An 18760-nucleotide genomic window follows, 5' to 3' on the forward strand; every position below is an offset into this window, starting at 1 on the left:
AATGTTTGCATGTTGTGCATTCATTATTATTTTTATTATTATTAATATTGTTTCTGTGAAGTTACAGGGCAAACCGGGTATTGCATCTCTCTGATACTATACAAATGTCTGATTTGCTATTTATAAATACATAATTCCCATCCAATTTGGACCAATAATATACTAAAAGTGAAGTTGAAAAAAAGGAATTTTGTTTTAAAAATGTCATAGCTTTAAAAAAAAAAAAAAAATTGCGAAGGCAGCACAGAAAATGAAGAAATAAAGTCATAAATACAAATGTACTTGCTTTATATAAGTGTTCAATTTTTAAATTACAATAGTGGAACCCTAATAGCTAACACATCTATAATTTATCTTTATTTCTTTTTTGTTATCCTCAATGTTTACATGTACCTAACATATACAACTGCATGTTAATTGACTTTCATATTCAAAAATACAGAAAAACAATAATATAATATTATACATAAAGGAGTTAATAACCAATTGATTTTAGATCTGTAATCACTCATTTAGGCATACAAACATAAAGACAAAATAAACTGTATCATAGAATTAAAATTTTAAACTGGGAAAAATATACAACAAATGTGCGTACCGTTGTATGCTCTATGTGTCCTTATTGAATATGAATCAAATATATTGTCAAATTAGCAAAACAGTTTGTCTCTTTTCCCAATGCCACAAAACACAGTAAGAGAGAGAGAAAGAAAGAAAGAAAGAAAGAAAGAAAGGAAGAAAGAAAGAAAGAAAGAAAGAAATGCATGGATCCTCAGAAACAGACACCTCCTACACAGATATGATTTATTTTAGTACAAATCATTGCCTTATTTAGTACAATATTTTCAAAAGATACAATGAGATAAGGTAAGCCTTTGTTGATCTCCAGAGGGGAATAAGTAAAGATAAAAAGAGAAAAATCAATGAGAGCTGTAGGCCTATGTACGGTATAAGTGCCAAAACAATGCTTTGTTAACGTCACGCTCTTGGGTGCACTGTCCCTTTTATAAGCAGGCTGTAGCGTAAACCCCGCCTCCTTTCTACTTCCTCGTTGGTCTAATCAGGCTCGACGAATCAATACACGATACAATGATTGCCCGCTAAGTTTTATCAATCCTACAGCATCGAGGATCGACTACTTTAGCCTGGCTGTAGATTTTTGGCTGATGCTGTGTTGTTGTGAAGCTATCAAAAACATAAATCATGCCCGGTGGGGCATCCGTTAAAATAATGTCCTTACCTTGAATACAGGAACTCAACGTTACCTTTTTAAACGTGTGTACAGACCGATTAAGTGGCTTGTCTTGCGAGCTGTAGTATAACCGGGGGTTCGCAGAGTGTTTTGTGCTGAGCCGAGGCCTTGTCGCAAACCCAACCGCTTGCAAAGTCTCTAATAACCGTCCGGGATTTCATGTTGAAGTCGACAGGTTTTTGTTCAACATTTAGTGTTTCCCCGTCGGAAGATGGACACTGATAAATTTAACTATGTCTACAGCTGTGACTTGGACATCAACGTTCAACTTAAGATGTAAGTTTTGTACTTAATGTGTCGCTTTTTGATCAGGCGGTGTAACTAATCTATCTTGTGACTTGACAGGATGCTTGCTATGTTTCATATATGTGTGCTTCTGCGTGTCTCATTAACATATTTTTCTGACTTCTAACTATGTCATTATAGACTGTTAATCTATCCAATTATCGTCAAGTCAAGTAAATGTCACGTTTATTATAAAAAATCCCAGAGTGATGTCTTAAAATGTGTTTAGAGATGTATTCTGACCTTGTATTGAAACAATTTCTCAGTTTATTAATTAGTCCTTGCATAGAAAACTAATAGCTGAACATTTTGATGATTGAATAAGCATTCATCAAGCCAAATATAATGATTTCTGGTTCTATATGATTTACATTATACGGCTGCAAATTGAACATTTGAGCTGATAAAACGAGTACGTTGAAGATGGGCATGTTGAAGCTAATCGATTATTAAAGAGCATGATCTGCCAATGAATTGACAATGATGCAAATCTTTAGCTGTATTTCCAGTCAGACCTACTGAAAGAAAAATATGCAAGTCTGTCCAAAAATCAAACACAATACATTAACAGAAAAATCACACCATAATTAACTGATTCTAATCAGTCGACTAATAGGCTGTTACAGAAATGTGATATTCCCTGCTTACATTAACCACTAAACTGAATCATTTGACTGAGGTTGACTTATGCGGTCTACATGCCAGTGTTTTTTCACATTACGAGCCAAAAGTAATGAACAAACAGATCAAAAGTTATAAAAAGAAAACCTTTGCATATTTTTTTGTCCTTATACTCCTATTTTATACGTTTAAGAGCAAAAAAAGAAAAATCCCAAAACACACAATGCTATTTCATCACCGTATCGGTCTCTAGTCTCTATTCTTTTTTGAATTAAAATAGTTTAGAAAAGCTAAATCAACTTAAAGCCCAGTCTGTAAAAGTGATGTTGAAGGAAACACCAGCAAAAACACAAACCTTCCAAGAAAAGGTTTACAAATGTTGACATATTTGTAAGAGAACAAATTGAGCACTCTTGATGACATTAGCAAACGACATGTTTGTTACTCGTCTTTCTCACCGCCCTACTTTGTCTCCTCTCTCTTCTTTCCAGAGGCAGTTTAGAGGGGAAACGAGAGCAGAAGAGCTACAAAGCTCTGCTCGAGGACCCGATGCTGCGGTTCTCGGGCCTCTACCAGGAGAACTGCTCGGACCTCTATGTCACCTGTCAGGTGTTTGCTGAAGGAAAACCTCTTGCCCTGCCCGTTCGCACCTCGTACAAAGCGTTCAGTACACGTTGGAAGTGAGAACCAATCTGTCAAATGAAGCAGACATTCGCCCCAAAATTACATAAAAATGTCTCTGTAATGTTTATGAGAATATCTTTATCTGCTCCCTCTTTGTGTGTCCTATTTTTATTTTACCCTCTTCATAGCTGAAAAGACACTAAACTCCCTCCAATACGAGGAAATCCTTTTTCCCGTAGTTACATTTCAGTTACTCAGAACTTCATTACCTTTCTTTTAACTCTCTAACCTCTGTCCTGCTGTCGTGTGTAGCTGGAACGAGTGGTTGCGGCTGCCAGTCAAGTACCCAGACCTTCCCCAAAGTGCCCAGGTGGCTCTCACGGTGTGGGACGTCTACGGGCCTGGCAGAGCCGTCCCCGTAGGGGGAACCACTGTCACCCTGTTTGGAAAATACGGGTGAGTCTAACAATGTTGGAAAGTTCTGTTTTGTTACTAGGTTCAACGATCAGCTTTGACTTCACCTCACAGCTGCATTTTGTAAGAATCCTGTGTAAAAGTGCAATAAAACAACAAAAAGACTTCTCCTGTTGTTTTGTAGTATGTTCCGTCAAGGGATGCATGACTTGAAGGTTTGGCCGGGTGTGGAGGGTGATGGAGGAGAACCCACCACCACACCAGGACGCACCAGCAGCAGCCTGTCAGAGGACCAGATGGGCAGACTCGCCAAGGTACAATACTGTATGCATGTGGAAAGGAAAACATGGCTAAGAATTGGGAATGAAAGGGAGTGTAGTTGTGTGTGTGTGTGTGTGTGTGTGTGTGTGTGTGTGTGTGTGTGTGTGTGTGGTGTGTGTGTGTGTGGTGTGTGTGTGTGTGTGTGTGTGTGTGTGTGTGTGTGTGTGTGTGTGTGTGTGTGTGTGTGTGTGTGTGTGTGTGTGTGTGTGTGTGTGTGTGTGTGTGTGTGGAGAGAAATAAGATGGAGGGGAGCAAAACATTGTATGTGCGTTGGAAAATGAGAGAAATCCACGATACAAGGTGTGTATAAACCATCATCTGTTCCAGGAACCTGACCTGGAGGTACTCAGTGATGTGAGTACAAATGGAGGAGTTAGTGTTGGCAATGCAGAATGTGTTTGGGTACTGTATGTGTGTGTGAACGCCTTGAACGTATTTGCAAATCACTTATGTATCACGCACTGCTTAAATGTGGATTACCACATTAGAACAATTAAGACTGTGTCAGGGAAGTTTCCATCATTATTTAAACATACAAATACACCCTTCATCTGTTAAATCCCTGAACACTTTGCAATGTTCTAAGTGGGAACCCCAAGTGTTGTATAAACCCATTCAATGCATTTACAAATACCTTTTGACCCAGATTTTGGTGTAAACACTTGTCTGTCAAGGTGTACGGCTGCGTTCTTGAAAGCATCACACACGTGGTTTTTAAGTTTTCTTGTTGCCATATTTTTGTGTGTGTGGTGTGTGTGTGTGTGTGTGTGTGTGTGTGTGTGTGTGTGTGTGTGTGTGTGTGTGGTGTGTGTGTGTGTGTGGTGTGTGTGGGTGTGGTGTGGGTGTGTGTGTGTGTGTGTGTGTGTGTGTGTGTGTGTGCGCGTGTGCGCGTGTGCGCGTGTGCGTGTGTGTGCGCGCACGCGCGTGCGTGCATTTTCATTAATTCCCATTGCAGTTGACTTAATGATATCCAAAGTTTTTTCTAGGCTGATACCACTACTTTGTCATATGTTATTTTAAAGAGTGAGTACTAATTCTAACCAGCTGAGTTGTGGTCTTCCTGTTCACGGCCAAATGTGTGCTTTCATTCCCGACACCCACACTGACTGATGAGTGGATTGGCTGCTGAGTGTGTGACCGGAGATTCTGGATTGGCTGCTGGCACTGAATTTGTGCATGATTGGTTAAACTGTTTGCACATCAGCCACCATGCTGTGACCAGTTCTGCTGCAACAGAACCTCAACCTCTGTGTTTTTTTTGTATTTTACTAAACCTTTTTTTTTAACTGTTTCCCTATCCTCTTTCTTCCTCCCTTCTTTCTTACCTTCTCTCTCCATCCAGCTGACAAAGGCCCATCGACAGGGCCACATGGTGAAGGTTGACTGGCTGGACCGTCTGACCTTCAGAGAAATTGAGATGATCAACGAGGTGAGTGGCTCGACTGTGTTTCAAAACAGCATTTTTGTATCCCTGTGGTGGAAAAGGCCACTGAAATCCGGACTGAAATATCATAACAACTATTTAATGACAGTGAGGTTTTGTACAGACATTCATGTCCCTCTCAGGATCAATTCTAATAAGTTTGGTAAACCCACAACTTTTCATCTATTGCTACCATCAGGTCAAAATTTAGATGTTTTCCAATACTTTGGTTTATGATTAAATACCTGATAAATTTCCATCAGTCTCAGCCATAGTTTTGTTAAGTGCTAATTAGCAAATATTAGCATGCTACCACTAGTCTAAGATGGTGAAAATGGTAACCATTATTCCAGCTTAACGTGCTGATGTTAGAATATAGCTCTAAGGACCGCTATTTTTTTTAATATCTGTGTGAATAACACGTTAGCCATATCAACTTGAGGTGATATGTCAATGTTGTGTTCACAACTTTTTTTCTGCTGTAGTTTTAAGTTGTTTGCATGATAGTCTTTTACTTATCCACTTCTTACATTATATAATAAACCTAACTATTTGTCGTGTATGTTTTTGCAGAGTGAGAAACGCAGCTCTAACTTCATGTACCTCATGGTGGAGTTTCCCCGTGTCAAAACAAATGATAAGGAATACAGCATTGTCTACTATGAAAAGGTATTGTCATATTTCTAAGCACATAACTAGGTGCAATTGTAACATGTAGTATCCACGAATCATAATGAAAACGGTGCCAGCTGATTGGTTTATTTTACTTTGTCCCCACTCAGGATGGAGACGACACATCACCTGTTCTTACCAGCTGCGACATCGTCAAAGTACCTGACCCACAGATGGGGATGGTGAGAGGACACACACACACACACACACATACACACACACAAAAGTACATGTTTATTAAATTAGCATTATATTAATTTTGAGGTGCATTCATGTACAAAAAGGATATATATATATATATATATATATATATATATATATATATATATATATATATATATATATTAGAAAATACTACATACTAATATATACATATATATATGCAGTATTTTCTAATTCATGGTCTTTCTACAGGAGAACCTGGTTGAGAGCAAGCATCACAAACTGGCTCGTAGCCTCCGCAGTGGGCCCTCAGATCACGACCTGAAGCCCAACGCTGCCACACGCGACCAGCTTAATGTAAGTAACAAGCAGTCTAGCTTTAATCTAGGGTCCATACATAATCAACTCTAACAGTAACCAAGTAAGTTTATTAATATAGAATCTTTCAAGAGCTGACATCACACAGTGCTTCACAATAATACAGACATAAAATACCCAAGAGGAGTAAAAATAACATTAATAGAAATAATAGAAATGATACACAGGCAAGTTTTGAGATGTTTTTTGAAGATGTCCACAGATCCAACGTTTAGGAGCCACAACCTTAAAGCAGTCTCAGTCTCCTTTAGTTTAAGTCAAACCCATCATCGTAGGACGTCAAACTCCTGAGAAGTCAAATTAGCAGTTCACCAGTATCACTGGTGATTATTTGGTTGAATTACCAGAGATGGCTCTGCATTTGTGTGCTTTTACAGTGACTTTCACAGACTCTTTGAATGTACCTCAGCTCAGTACCGGAACAAACTGTTTTAACACAGATATTGATACTCAAGGATCATCTCTCTGGCTCAGTTGAATTGATTCCATTTTCAGTATCAAAGAAGGATGTCAAGGCCTTTAACTTGCAGATACAGCTGTTATTTATTAAAGCACATACAGCTGTCTTCCTTTCCTTTTTCTTTTCAGGTCAAAGGGCCTTTATTTTTAATGGACTATCGAAGATCTCAAACATTTAATAAACAAAATTAAAAATTAAAAATACAATTTAAATTAAACATACTGCTCATATGTTTTGAATGCCTTGTTATGTCACTACCGTGCCTGCTTTTGTGAATCCCTGAAATGGATTTGATCTGTGTGTGTCTGTATGCATCAACAGATCATCGTGAGCTACCCTCCAACCAAGCAGCTGAGCTCTGAAGAACAGGACCTGGTGTGGAAGTTCAGATACTACCTCACCACACAGGAGAAGGTGGGTGTGTTTGTTATATTCTCCTCTGAGAAATCTGGATCAAAGGAAGTACAGTCCCAGGACAATTGCCTGACATCCAGCGCGATATCCCTCACCTTCCGCTCTCTATGTGTTTCCGTTCTCAAATGCCCTTTGTTTCAGGGAACAACAACAAACTTTGAGTTAGCAAGCTACATGCTGTTAATGGCAAGTTTTAAGGACAATTTGGATCGTGCAATAAGGCAGGTCGGCTTGGTTCTTTCAGGGATTGATTGTAAAGGTTTACATAAACAATATGTTTAGGGCTTTTACTATTAAACCGGGATGTTTTGGAACCTAATAGAGAGGATTGCTGTGGATGAAGTACACACAGGGATACACTGGTAAGAGCAAATTACGTTTAACCATGTATCCAGCTACTTTAAATAGTTCACGTGAGTTTAGTGCTGCCTAAGATGATTGGGATTGGTTTAAAGAAATGCAAACAACCCAGAATCTTAGAATGCTTGTGTGCTGTAGCTAGACCTTACTCCACAGCGCTGTGGAGATAGGTCTGGTAATGTGAGACTTTGCATTGCCATACTACTCAGAATCTTATCTCAATCCTCTTCTCACCCACATGTTCAATGCTTCCTCCTCCAGGCCTTGACAAAGTTCCTCAAGTGTGTGAACTGGGATCTGCCTCAGGAGGCCAAGCAGGCTCTGGAGCTACTGGGGAAGTGGAGGCCGATGGATGTGGAGGACTCCCTGGAACTGCTGTCCTCCCAGTTCACCAACCCCACGGTCAGACGCTACGCTGTGGCACGCCTGCAGCAGGCAGATGATGAGGTAGGTGTAGGAGGACTGAGGGGGGTCGGGAGAAATGTATGCTTGTGTGGGTGGATGATGATGATTACTAAGGGCCCTATTTTAAAGATCTAAGCGCATGGCATGTAGCGCATGGCACAGGTGCCTTTAAGGGCGTGTCCAAATCCACTTTTGCCAGTTTGACAGTGGAAAAATAGGTCCCTGCACCGGGCACATGGTTAAAAAAGGTTGTGCTTAGTGTCTACATTAATTCATAAGTGTGTTTTGGGCGTAACATACAATAAACAAATCCGAGTCATCTCCCATTCCCTTTAAAAGCCTGGCACGTTTGTAGATTAGCACATTCCTATTATGATATGATTATGATTATGATAGATTTTCACCGTAATATTTTTATTTTACATCTTTTGCATGTGTGTGTGTTCCAAGCATAGTGTGCGTTCTTTGCACGAGCTTAGGCACATTTTACTAATGCGCTGTTGTTGCAACATAACAGTGACATGCCGCGTTACTGACTTTAGACCAGGTTTTTGATGGTCAATGGCGTGATCACTTTCTGCTGCCGCAAGATAACAATACACAAAGAATTCACCTGAACACACCTGCCTTTCAGACCAGCACGCCCATGGGTGCAGATATAAAGATAAATTAGTAAAGACACTTGTGTCTGGATTTGCGCTGCGCCAGGTGCAAGATAGGGCCCTTAGTGTGTAAAAAATAAAAAAAACTTTTGTTTTCGGAGACAAAGCTTTATTACAAAGTCTCCTTTCCAAAGTATGCTCATCACAAAAGTATGAAGACAGTGCTGTTAAAAAAAAAGGAGTTATGTAACGATTAACCTGACCTCTATATCAAAAATATTAAGTACTTTGGAAAGAAAGTCTTTTGCATAATTATACCCGTCTCATCTCTCTCTAGGACCTGCTGATGTATCTTCTCCAGCTGGTCCAGGCGCTCAAGTACGAGAACTTTGGTGATATTCAGGGAGGCCTGGAGCCAGGCAGCAAGAGAGACATCCAGGGACTTTCAGATGAGTCCGCAATGGACAGGTCAGTACTTGGATGAGAAGATAATACAGCTACTGTGGCCATGGGTCATAAATACTTCAACACTACTAACAGCTTTGGCAGAAGCAAGGCACATGTGGAAGTTGTGTGGTCAGTTGTTCAAATGTTTAAAAAAAATATCACTAAGAATCAACCTCCAGTGATTATTTTTCTTGTTTTGTTTTTTACTGCCTTGATCTAAATTTACCTCCAAAATTCTGACTGGCTTGGAGAGTATTTGCTGCTTTGCAGAATTTGATTATTTTTCTTTCAGAAGCCGTAATAAACCCTTAGGTCAAGAATCTGGAGGCAGAGACAGTCTAAAACACACCATGTCTCCAGTTTAAGTAAAATTGCACTTAACTTTTGAATTACCATGTTCTCTGACTTAACTTTTCTTTCCTCTATCTGTAGTTCCCAAATCTTGTCTGGCACATCTGGACCTGCCACGCAGAAAGGCAAGGAAGGGGCTGACAGCGAGAATCAAGAGGTAGGGAAGGCGAAATGTTGCTGAACAGAAAAGTAGAGCAAAGAAAATGTTATATTAGGGAAAATAGTTTGAATCTGTATTAATCTCCCCATAACATACAGACATTCATCAGTTGATGAAGCAACAGGGAGTCAGAAACACAGTATTGTGCCAGAAATGTTAAAAGTATTTCTGTTGTCTTTATCTCTTTGTAGCAAGACTTGTGCACATTTCTCATCTCCCGTGCTTGCAAGAACTCCACACTCGCCAACTACTTGTATTGGTGAGTAGCAGTTCAAAGCCAGTTTATTATTGCTGAACATGGTTTGTGTTTATGTTCATCTGTCTGCAAAACCTGTGTGCCTTCTTAAGGTATGTGATTGTGGAATGTGAGGATCAGGACACCCAGCAGAGAGATCCTAAGACCCACGAGATGTACCTGAACGTCATGAGGAGGTTCAGTCAGGCTTTACTCAAGGTCAGGCCCTTGGCACAAATCATTGTACTGTGAATATATTTAGACAACAAGTTGTCAAACTATTCCTTTAATCTTTTTGCACTCTGATAGATGTCTGCACCACAGTAGCATTGTCTGTATAGGGTCTGCAACAAACTGAACTACAACACGCACTTTATCTTTTTTCCTTTGTCTATTCCCTTCTGATGGACACACTTCCTCTTCCCTCCAGGGTGATAAGAGCGTGAGGGTGATGCGTTCGCTGTTGGCCGCCCAGCAGACATTTGTAGACAGACTGGTGCAGCTGATGAAGGCTGTGCAAAGGGAGAGCGGAAATCGCAAGAAGAAGGTAATAACTGAATACCTGACCTTGTAAACATTTGCTAAACCTACAACAGTATTTTCTCTCGGAGGCTACCTATTTAAATTATGCAGTATGTGTTTCCATGTTTTATTGTGCAAATATGTCTAAAACATGCTTCAATCGCATATTTTTTCTTCTGCAAAATCATTCATTTGTATGGCAGTTGCCTTTTACTGCAACAGCACATGAGCACACTGATTCAGGCTGTGTTGTGTTCCCTCCTCATTTCTCTACAGACGGAGCGGCTGCAGACTCTGCTGGCCGACAACGAGAAGGTGAATCTCTCAGACATCGAGCCGATTCCTCTTCCTCTGGAGCCTCAGATTAGGATCAGAGGTATCGTCCCCGAGACGGCCACACTCTTCAAGGTACAGAAAAATGTACTTTCATCCTCACAAATCTCTCTCTCATCTTCTCTGCTTTGTCTTGGCAAAAAACAGTATCGGTCTGACACATTGTTCATGAGTCATTTCCCTTTTGGGTGTTTGTCAGAGCGCTCTGATGCCAGCCAAACTGATTTTCAAAGCTTTGGATGGAGCCATGTACCCAGTTATCTTCAAACATGGAGACGACCTGAGACAGGATCAGCTCATCCTTCAGATCATCTCGCTCATGGACAAAGTAAGACTACTCTTATTTTGGAGGGTTTCATAAATGGGAATTTACTGTATTTAGTGTTGGTTTTAGTTCATTTAATTAAACTAGGCACGTTGATCTCTCATTGATCTCTTTGGGTTTTCTTTTCTACTATGAAAAATGTTCCAACTGAAATGTTAAAGTTCACAATAATATTAGCATTATGCAGCTACGGCATTGTTGTATCCATGAATTTTCTTCTTTTTTTAAATGTATTATTTCATGAAGAATAATGACACTAGAAAATAGAGTTATTGATTCCATTATGTCTCTTTATAATGTAAACAATATTTGTTTTGTTTCTGGGTTCATAGCTGTTGAGGAAAGAGAATTTGGACCTAAAGTTGACACCTTACAAAGTATTAGCCACCAGCACCAAGCACGGTAAGTGATGGCCTCTCAACACACTGTTTGGTAGAAAATAGGCTCCTATAAAAATTTTAGACATACAGTAATAAGGCTTAATTTGCTAGTTGAAAAACATCTAGATACCAAAAGAGCAATTTTAAAAAATCGAAGAAAATGTTCTTGTTATTCTTGTTCTAGGTTTTATGCAGTTTGTTCAGTCTGTTCCGGTTGCAGAAGTCCTGGCTACTGAAGGCAACATCCAGGTGAGCATAGAGGAGAAATAATCAGGACACTGATTATGTGTTGTTCTAGCTGACAATAATCACACCATTTGTTTCAACAGAGCTTCTTCAGAAAGCATGCACCAAGTGAAAAAGGACCCTACGGCATCAGCTCAGAGGTGATGGACACATACGTCAAAAGCTGCGGTGAGTCAGTTTATTATAACCCTGCCGTGTTTAATCTGTTGGTATGCTCTACCTGCAAAACGCAGGTAATCACTGTCGTCTCTCTCACTGCGTCCTTCCAGCTGGTTACTGCGTCATCACATACATCCTCGGAGTAGGAGACAGACACTTGGACAATCTGCTCTTGACAAAGACCGGTGAGGCAAACATGTCAGATTTCAAATATTGGTTAATTGACATCCTAGCTTATGAAGTTTTATAATAGTATCTCTCCTCCCTACAGGAAAGCTCTTCCACATCGACTTTGGCTACATCCTGGGTCGAGACCCCAAACCGCTGCCTCCGCCCATGAAGCTGAGCAAAGAGATGGTGGAGGGGATGGGAGGCATGCAGAGCGAGCAGTACCAGGAGTTCAGGAAGCAGTGCTACACCGCCTTCCTGCACCTCAGGAGGTAAGGAGACCTGACACACAAATGCACAGAATTAGCCCTTTTTTTAGGAGAAGAGTCATGTTTTAGTACAAATTTAGCTACAAATCATGTCTATTTTACATTTTTGACGACCACTTTCTTAAACCATTCAAATGACATATGACCTTTTATGCTGTCACTGGTACCACAGTATGCCAGTAGAGCATGCAAGTAAACTTGCAGAGACTTGGTTTAAGCAGCCAGGGGCTTCCAGAAATTTGGACAAAAATAACGGCTATAAATGTGTACTGTAATAAATTATGAATTATCTGCTGCTTGATTTTCATACTTTACCAGTTTTTTTAGATCAATTTCAGACTTTGGTTTAAGTCCATGTCAACAGACAGTAATGAGAAGTGTAATCAAGATGTATCTGGTGAACTAAAATATATCAAATTAACAGTATGACACATCTCCAAGTTAGTAAGATCGCCAAGTTAATCTTTGGAAGGAAGTTACAATAAGGTTAAAACTACAATTCATTACCACACATATTAAACCATGGATGTTAAATCCTTCTTCCCTCTATTTCTTTAGATACTCCAACCTGATCCTGAATCTGTTTTCACTCATGGTTGATGCCAATATTCCTGACATCGCCCTGGAGCCTGACAAGACAGTTAAAAAGGTACATTTCTTTCTACATTCTTCTGTCAGTGGAGTTTAGATGTCACACCAGATTGATGGGGGCCTCATTTATCAGGGCATTTTAGATGGAACCAAGTAATTCCACTGGTATATCAAGGAATAATGTTTTTAATGGACCTCATCATTATCCTCCAGGTGCAGGACAAGTTCAGATTGGACCTTTCGGACGAGGAGGCAGTCCATTACATGCAGAGTCTGATTGATGAGAGTGTGGGCGCTCTGTTTGCTGCTGTAGTTGAGCAGATACACAAGTTTGCTCAGGTATGTGTACCGAAACACACAACATACTTAACGTCACTCATTAAAATTTGTATTAAACAGGCTAAAATGTGTAGCACCCTCCTCTGGCAACATGTTAAAAAGTTAATTTTTCTATTCTGTGCAATCTAAAAAATAAAATAAATAAAAAAACCTTGTTCCTGTATCTCTTCAGTACTGGCGCAGATGAGCATAACAGAGACCGCTGAGAAGAGGCTCAACTGGATCGAACTTTTGCAGCACAAACACATGATGGTACGGCTCTGAGCCGACTTACACCATGTGTGTATGAGAGGATGAATGAAAGAAACCCAGTGACACTGTTAAAAAGGCCAAGAATGCACTGCCAACCTTTACTGCAAGATGAATAAACAAGGACATTGACGTCTTTGTTTGCTTATGTATATATAATGTATATTAATTATTAAATGAATGAATGAAATGTATGGGCAAATAAAAGACTGTTGATACAAGTGAACGTAGAGGCTGTTTTTTGTTCTTATAATTGTGTATTTTTCAACATTTTAGCCCAAATACGTGCCGCTATGCAGTGCTTATGGCGCAAAACATGTTTCTTGATTGAGCATTGCTGACCATCTGTGGACGGTCATACCGTCAATGCTGGGGGTAGAAACAAGTCGAACCTCCAGTAGGTTGGTGAGTCACTGAGCAAATGACTAAGCATTTCCTGCCAGACGGAAAGACATGAAGTGAGTTCATGCATTTTAAGCCCAAGATGTACGTTTCTTAAAGTTCTTTCTGTCCTGACGTGGGGGTTATTATTTTATCTCTGAAGTTACTCGTGTGTTCTATGCAATCACAGATCAAGTTAAAGAAACCTATAATTATAATATAATTACTGTATTATTGAGTATTAATGTAATACTCCATAATAGTGGTATCTAATGAACGTTTTTAGGCAACTGGCAACGTATGTCTTTAAATCGATGAATTGATTTCTCATTCATACTTATTCAAGTATTATCTTTTCACGTCACGGTTCTTCACTACTTTTCAGAGGGAAATGGTACTTTTTACTTCATTTATCTGACATTTTTAGTTACCAGCTACTTCGCATTGATTTTTTGCACAGAAAAATACAATGAATCAATGACATAATCATTAGTTGCAGTTATTCAGAAGTTCTGCCACACACACAACCGGTCATGAGACTGCTCCCTGGAGGCCGTGTTGTCCTCTCTTTGCAGGACATGTCAGAGTAAAGTTAGCTCAGATCAGCCGTTACTGATACTATACACCTGGTGACCACGGCCTTTACTCAACCATTGTCCATCACTTTAGCAATTAGAAGAAAAGAAGAGAAATAAAGGACGATGAAGAGGTTTCATTGGTCAGCCAACATTTCATGGACTAACTGACACCTGACCTCAACACTAACAGCTGTTTCCACAAAGACAAGAGGAAGGAGACTATGTTATTGAACAGCTAATGTTACGATGGACCACACCCACCAGGCTCCATGTAAGTAAACAGTCATTTTAGCATTTTGACACACTTTTAAGTCTACAGAAACAGCATTCACGCTAGTTATGACTTGCCAACTTAAAAAAATTAATATTTCCTCAAGCATTTTTATTAGCATTAGTGTTTAAATACTCCAAGGTAGACTGACGATGAGCTGTGAGGTTGAAGTGTCTGTTCGTGTAGAAGACAAGGCTGTCAGAAAACTGTCCAGTTTCCCAAATATGATTGTCCTGCATCAAGTACTTTTAGTATTCATTATGTCAACTTTTACTGAAGTAAAATTTTCCATCCATTACTTAGACTTTGTGTTATTACTGGAGTAGAGATTTACCTTGAACCCAAGTGGCAGTAAGTCAACCTCTATTGTATTTTTATAATCTCATAGTTAGGACCAAATGCTTATGGAAGTAGTTTTATCCCCTTATTGATTTGCCTTCAAATATTACATAAAAGTTTCCACTGTCAATGAATCAAGAGACAAAAATTTTTGACTTTTTTTAATATGAGATGCAACAGCTGAGCTTGAGCAGACAGCTGACCCATCAGATGGTCGGGTCGATGATCTTGCCCATGAAGAGGATTTTCTCAGTGTTAAATTCAATGATTATGACCATGAACGGACAATTGAACTTCAACACGGGGACCTGGATGGATGTCAGTTCGAGTTTGAGGCCTGTGCCGGCTGCAGCTTCGGCTCCGTCCTCGTCCATGTCCAGCGTAGCTTGGTGCACAACCTGCAATGCAGAGTAAGTGAGACGACAGGCGGACGAATGTGTGAAATAAAACTTGTTACTTACCTCTGAGACTGCCAGTCCTTTCACCTCTGAAATGCCTCTCAAATTTGCACGACCACTGAACATGTCCGTCATTCCCATTTCTGACAGCACATTGTTCAGGTTGTAGGAACTCTTGATGGAGAACTTGGGAATATATAAATTTTGTCTCCTGAAACATACGGGGGGGGGGGGAAGAAGACAAACATTCAGTAAATCTGAATAGGGAACAAGCTTTATTTGGCAATCAGGGCCTTAAACAATGCTTTGTGGTTTTTAAAAACTGCAAGACTCAGACTATTCTTCTGAGTGTGTGACAACATTATGGGATGATCCTACAGAGAGACCTTTCAGAGTACAATCTTTTTAGTTTAAATAAAAAAATAAAAACCAGCCCCAAAATCAGACCACATGTAAATAATAACTACTTTTAGGGTGTATAGAGCAGCATATCGCCCCATGCAACTTAAAAGTTTGTTCCAACCAGACCAGAGTGGTGACTGTTGGAACAGTGGAAAGATGAACCAAGACGGCTTGAACCAGAACAGACCACACAACTACAAAGCAATGAACAACTACAGACAAAATTAATGTAGAACAGTTTTCTTTTAACCAAATGGGACATGAGCCCCGGTCTCCTGGGTGAGAGACCTGAATAAAGTACTTTAAGCGAAGTACCTTATTCAGTGTCAAACCTCCCACATATTGAAGAATTAAAAAACAAAAACAGATTCTACCAACCTGGGCTTGGCCTCCATCCTAACCTTCAACCATTTGGAGACGTGGTCTGGGGAGATGCCGTTCTCCAGAGTTTCCATGACGTCAGGCATCATCAGCAGCATGGAGTAGGAGCCGGTGAAGGGGAGTTGAAGGACCGTGGTCTTCAGAGCGATGTCTCGGTAGGTGTGGAAACTAGCCTCCATATTCATCATGAGGACCGGAACCTGGACCAGGACAATTTAAACATAAAGACACAGAATGAACAATGCTTCATCGGACTGAGACTCCTGCAGCTTTGTCTTGTCAAAAACTACACCAGGTGTAGACTAGCTTCCTGCCCTCTGTGTGTGTGTGTGTGTGTGTGTGTGTGTGTGTGTGTATGTATGTGTAAATGTGTGTGTGTGTGTGCGGCATGCTCAACTGACGGGCCAATCAAGGAGAGCAACTGAAGTCTGCCATCAGTTAAAGAGCCTGATTGGTTGCAGCTGCAAGACCAAGAAACTGTGTGTATACTGTGCAATAGCAGCAATCGGCTCAATGACTATTGTTTCTCATACTTATTATTATTCTGTCTGTTTTTTGTCCCGCTTCTAGTCCTGGACCATTGCTAACACGCGCACACACAATACATAGAAACGTGTGTAATGATTGGGAATGGTGGGCCATGACTTTTCAAAGAGATTTGATGTGTGGTTTTTACGAAATCGACAGAAAACAGCAAATAATTTTTCACGGACTTTAATGGGAATTTTATACGAAATTGCGAAAACGCCCCCTCTTTGGGGCCATGCTGTATTGCCATACTTTAATGTAGAAACGTAATTAAAAGTTTACACCAAAGACAAGACTTTGGCGTTTATTGGGCTGCATGGGCATTCAGATATCAAGCACGTTTTCTCCAAAATCACAGTTTACGTATCGTCCCGTTTTCAGACAGTCTCAGATTTTCCATTTTGTGTGAATGTGGTGAATGGTAAGAGCTAGAGTGGAGGATGGGGGGCTGCAGTTTGATTCTCTGAAAGTTTTTCAAACAAATTGCTCTCTCTCCTCCAGTTATAACTCTTCAGACATCATGGTTGGTCAAAATGTAGGAAATCTTGTGCCAGTTGCAGACATGTAATCATGGAGTCCATCGGACGTAAACTTTTGACTCTGATCATACCAACTGCCAATAGAAACTATGAAAAGAAATATCTGCATTCTTCATTGAGGAAATCACCATAGCAACAAGGAGAAGATGTGTTATTGGTCCGCTAACATGATGTCACAATGGACTAACTGACTTCAGGCCTCAACATCAACAGCTGTTTCATAGAAGACAGACTTGGAGAGGAAGGAAGGAGAAGAGTTGTTATCTGTCAGCTAACATGATGGACCACTTCCACCAGACTCCATGATAAATTAACATGTTAGCATCTTAAAACACACTTCATTTAAAGTTGACAGAAACAAAATAAAACTAGGAAAAGCTGTCTTCTCTACACTTTTCCAACCATGGAAAACTCTAGTGTTGGTTGAAATAAACACATACTTTACCGATTTACATGTGAAAATTTGTTGGCTCTATACATGCTAAAAGTACTGTTTTTCAAATGTAGTCTGGTTGGTTTAGCGCTAGCTACGTCATAGCTGTTTCAGGGAAACAGAAAGGTCTTAAATATATTTTTAAAAGGTCTCTGAAGGGTTAAGATACACAAGACTTTTATAATTTTTAGTTTATTATTAGGATGTGCACCAAGTGGGAGGCACACTTTGCCATACTATTCTAGGGCTTTTTATGATGTTTTTCAACAAACTATACTAGGAATTTCTTCAACATACCATACTATTTTTGTGTTGTTATATCAGTCCTCATTTCGTTACCCCTGTCATGATCCTGGTTTATGTTTGGTTTCCTGTTTTATTTTGTGATGATGCCATTTCTCATGTCTTGTTACATTCTGCCTTGTGTATTTTCCCGCTTTTGTGATTGTCTGCTCTGCCCGGATGTGTTTCACCTGTTTATCAGCCCTCATGTCACCTGTCTGTCGTTGCTACTCTCATTGCCTTGTGTATTTAGTCTGTGCGCTCAGATTGTTGTCTCTCCTTGTGTTCTGAAGTCTTGCCTGTTTCTGTGTTCCTTTTTTCTTTTTGATTTGCCTTGCCTTGCTTATCTGCCTGTTTTTGGACTCACTGCTGTAAGTGTATTTGATTTATTAAGTTTAATTAAATAATTTGAACTCCACCTGCTTTCTCATTATCTGTTCTGCACTTGGGTCCAAACCTGCGTTCATAATATCGGAACAACTATGACTTTTCAACATACTGTACTATGAGTTTTTTTTTGACATAAAATACTAATTTTTATGACTTTTTTCCAACGTACTATACTATGACTTTTTTTTAAAAACTTATTACGACATATTATACTGCGACTTTTTTCGACATACTATACCATGCCGTTTGTGACTTTTTTCCAACATACTATACTATGACTTTTCTTTGACTTTTTTCAAAATACAATACTATGACTTTTTGTGACTTTTTTTGACAAACATTACTAAGACTTGTTGTGACTTTTTTGACATTGTAGACTTTTTTTGACGTACAATAACATGATTTTTTTTTCAACAAACTATTTAACAAACTATGACTTTTTGGGACTTTTTTGACACACTAAACTATGAAATTTTTTGACTTATTTCGATTTTTTTTTTTATTTTGTTTTGTTTTACTTTTTCAACATCCTTTACTATACCATGACTTTTTATACTTTCTTCAACATACTATTCTATGACTTTTTTCGAAATCCTTTACTATGACTTTTTGTGACTTTTTGTTTGACATATTGACTTTTACTCGACATACTATACTATGACTTTTTTATG

At 39.5% G+C, this 18760-nt stretch overlaps 2 protein-coding genes across 3 annotated transcripts; one reads left to right on the top strand and one right to left on the bottom strand.

The window, feature by feature from the left end:
* Nucleotides 1-1119: 1119 nt before the first annotated feature.
* pik3c3 (phosphatidylinositol 3-kinase, catalytic subunit type 3) lies at nucleotides 1120-13393 on the top strand. 2 transcript variants are annotated; one of them, XM_032544095.1, is made up of 26 exons: nucleotides 1120-1528; nucleotides 2650-2838; nucleotides 3095-3238; nucleotides 3381-3510; nucleotides 3845-3871; nucleotides 4860-4946; nucleotides 5514-5609; nucleotides 5723-5794; nucleotides 6027-6131; nucleotides 6934-7026; nucleotides 7648-7833; nucleotides 8731-8861; nucleotides 9273-9348; nucleotides 9543-9610; nucleotides 9700-9805; nucleotides 10017-10133; nucleotides 10385-10516; nucleotides 10641-10769; nucleotides 11099-11168; nucleotides 11331-11395; nucleotides 11476-11560; nucleotides 11662-11736; nucleotides 11823-11991; nucleotides 12547-12637; nucleotides 12793-12918; nucleotides 13091-13393. In XM_032544095.1, exons 1-26 carry the CDS (start codon nucleotides 1464-1466, stop codon nucleotides 13103-13105), a joined length of 2649 nt encoding a protein of 882 aa, XP_032399986.1. In that variant the 5' UTR covers nucleotides 1120-1463; the 3' UTR covers nucleotides 13106-13393. The 2 variants fall into 2 exon arrangements, with proteins under 2 accessions (XP_032399986.1, XP_032399987.1); XM_032544096.1 differs by lacking the exon at nucleotides 3845-3871.
* A 1491-nt stretch (nucleotides 13394-14884) lies between these two features.
* LOC116707026 (serpin A3-1-like) lies at nucleotides 14885-16128 on the bottom strand. Its single transcript, XM_032544141.1, has 3 exons — nucleotides 15915-16128; nucleotides 15198-15345; nucleotides 14885-15134 (listed from the first exon to the last, which is right to left on the bottom strand). Exons 1-3 carry the CDS (start codon nucleotides 16103-16105, stop codon nucleotides 14943-14945), a joined length of 531 nt encoding a protein of 176 aa, XP_032400032.1. The 5' UTR covers nucleotides 16106-16128; the 3' UTR covers nucleotides 14885-14942.
* Between the last annotated feature and the right edge of the window lie 2632 nt (nucleotides 16129-18760).

Source organism: Etheostoma spectabile, chromosome 19, assembly GCF_008692095.1.
Source record: "Etheostoma spectabile isolate EspeVRDwgs_2016 chromosome 19, UIUC_Espe_1.0, whole genome shotgun sequence".
In the NCBI taxonomy this organism is placed as follows: Eukaryota; Metazoa; Chordata; class Actinopteri; order Perciformes; family Percidae; genus Etheostoma; species Etheostoma spectabile.

Coding starts and splice junctions, on each gene's coding strand:
- pik3c3 (XM_032544095.1), top strand. CDS start 1,464: ATGGACACTGATAAATTTAACTATGTCTACAGCTGTGACTTGGACATC. Junction 2,839..3,094: donor GCGTTCAGTACACGTTGGAA/GTGAGAACCAAT, acceptor TGTCGTGTGTAG/CTGGAACGAGTGGTTGCGGC. Junction 3,872..4,859: donor ACCTGGAGGTACTCAGTGAT/GTGAGTACAAAT, acceptor CTCTCCATCCAG/CTGACAAAGGCCCATCGACA.
- LOC116707026 (XM_032544141.1), bottom strand. CDS start 16,105: ATGATGAATATGGAGGCTAGTTTCCACACCTACCGAGACATCGCTCTG. Junction 15,346..15,914: donor AGGATGGAGGCCAAGCCCAG/GTTGGTAGAATC, acceptor CGTATGTTTCAG/GAGACAAAATTTATATATTC. Junction 15,135..15,197: donor AAGGACTGGCAGTCTCAGAG/GTAAGTAACAAG, acceptor TCTGCATTGCAG/GTTGTGCACCAAGCTACGCT.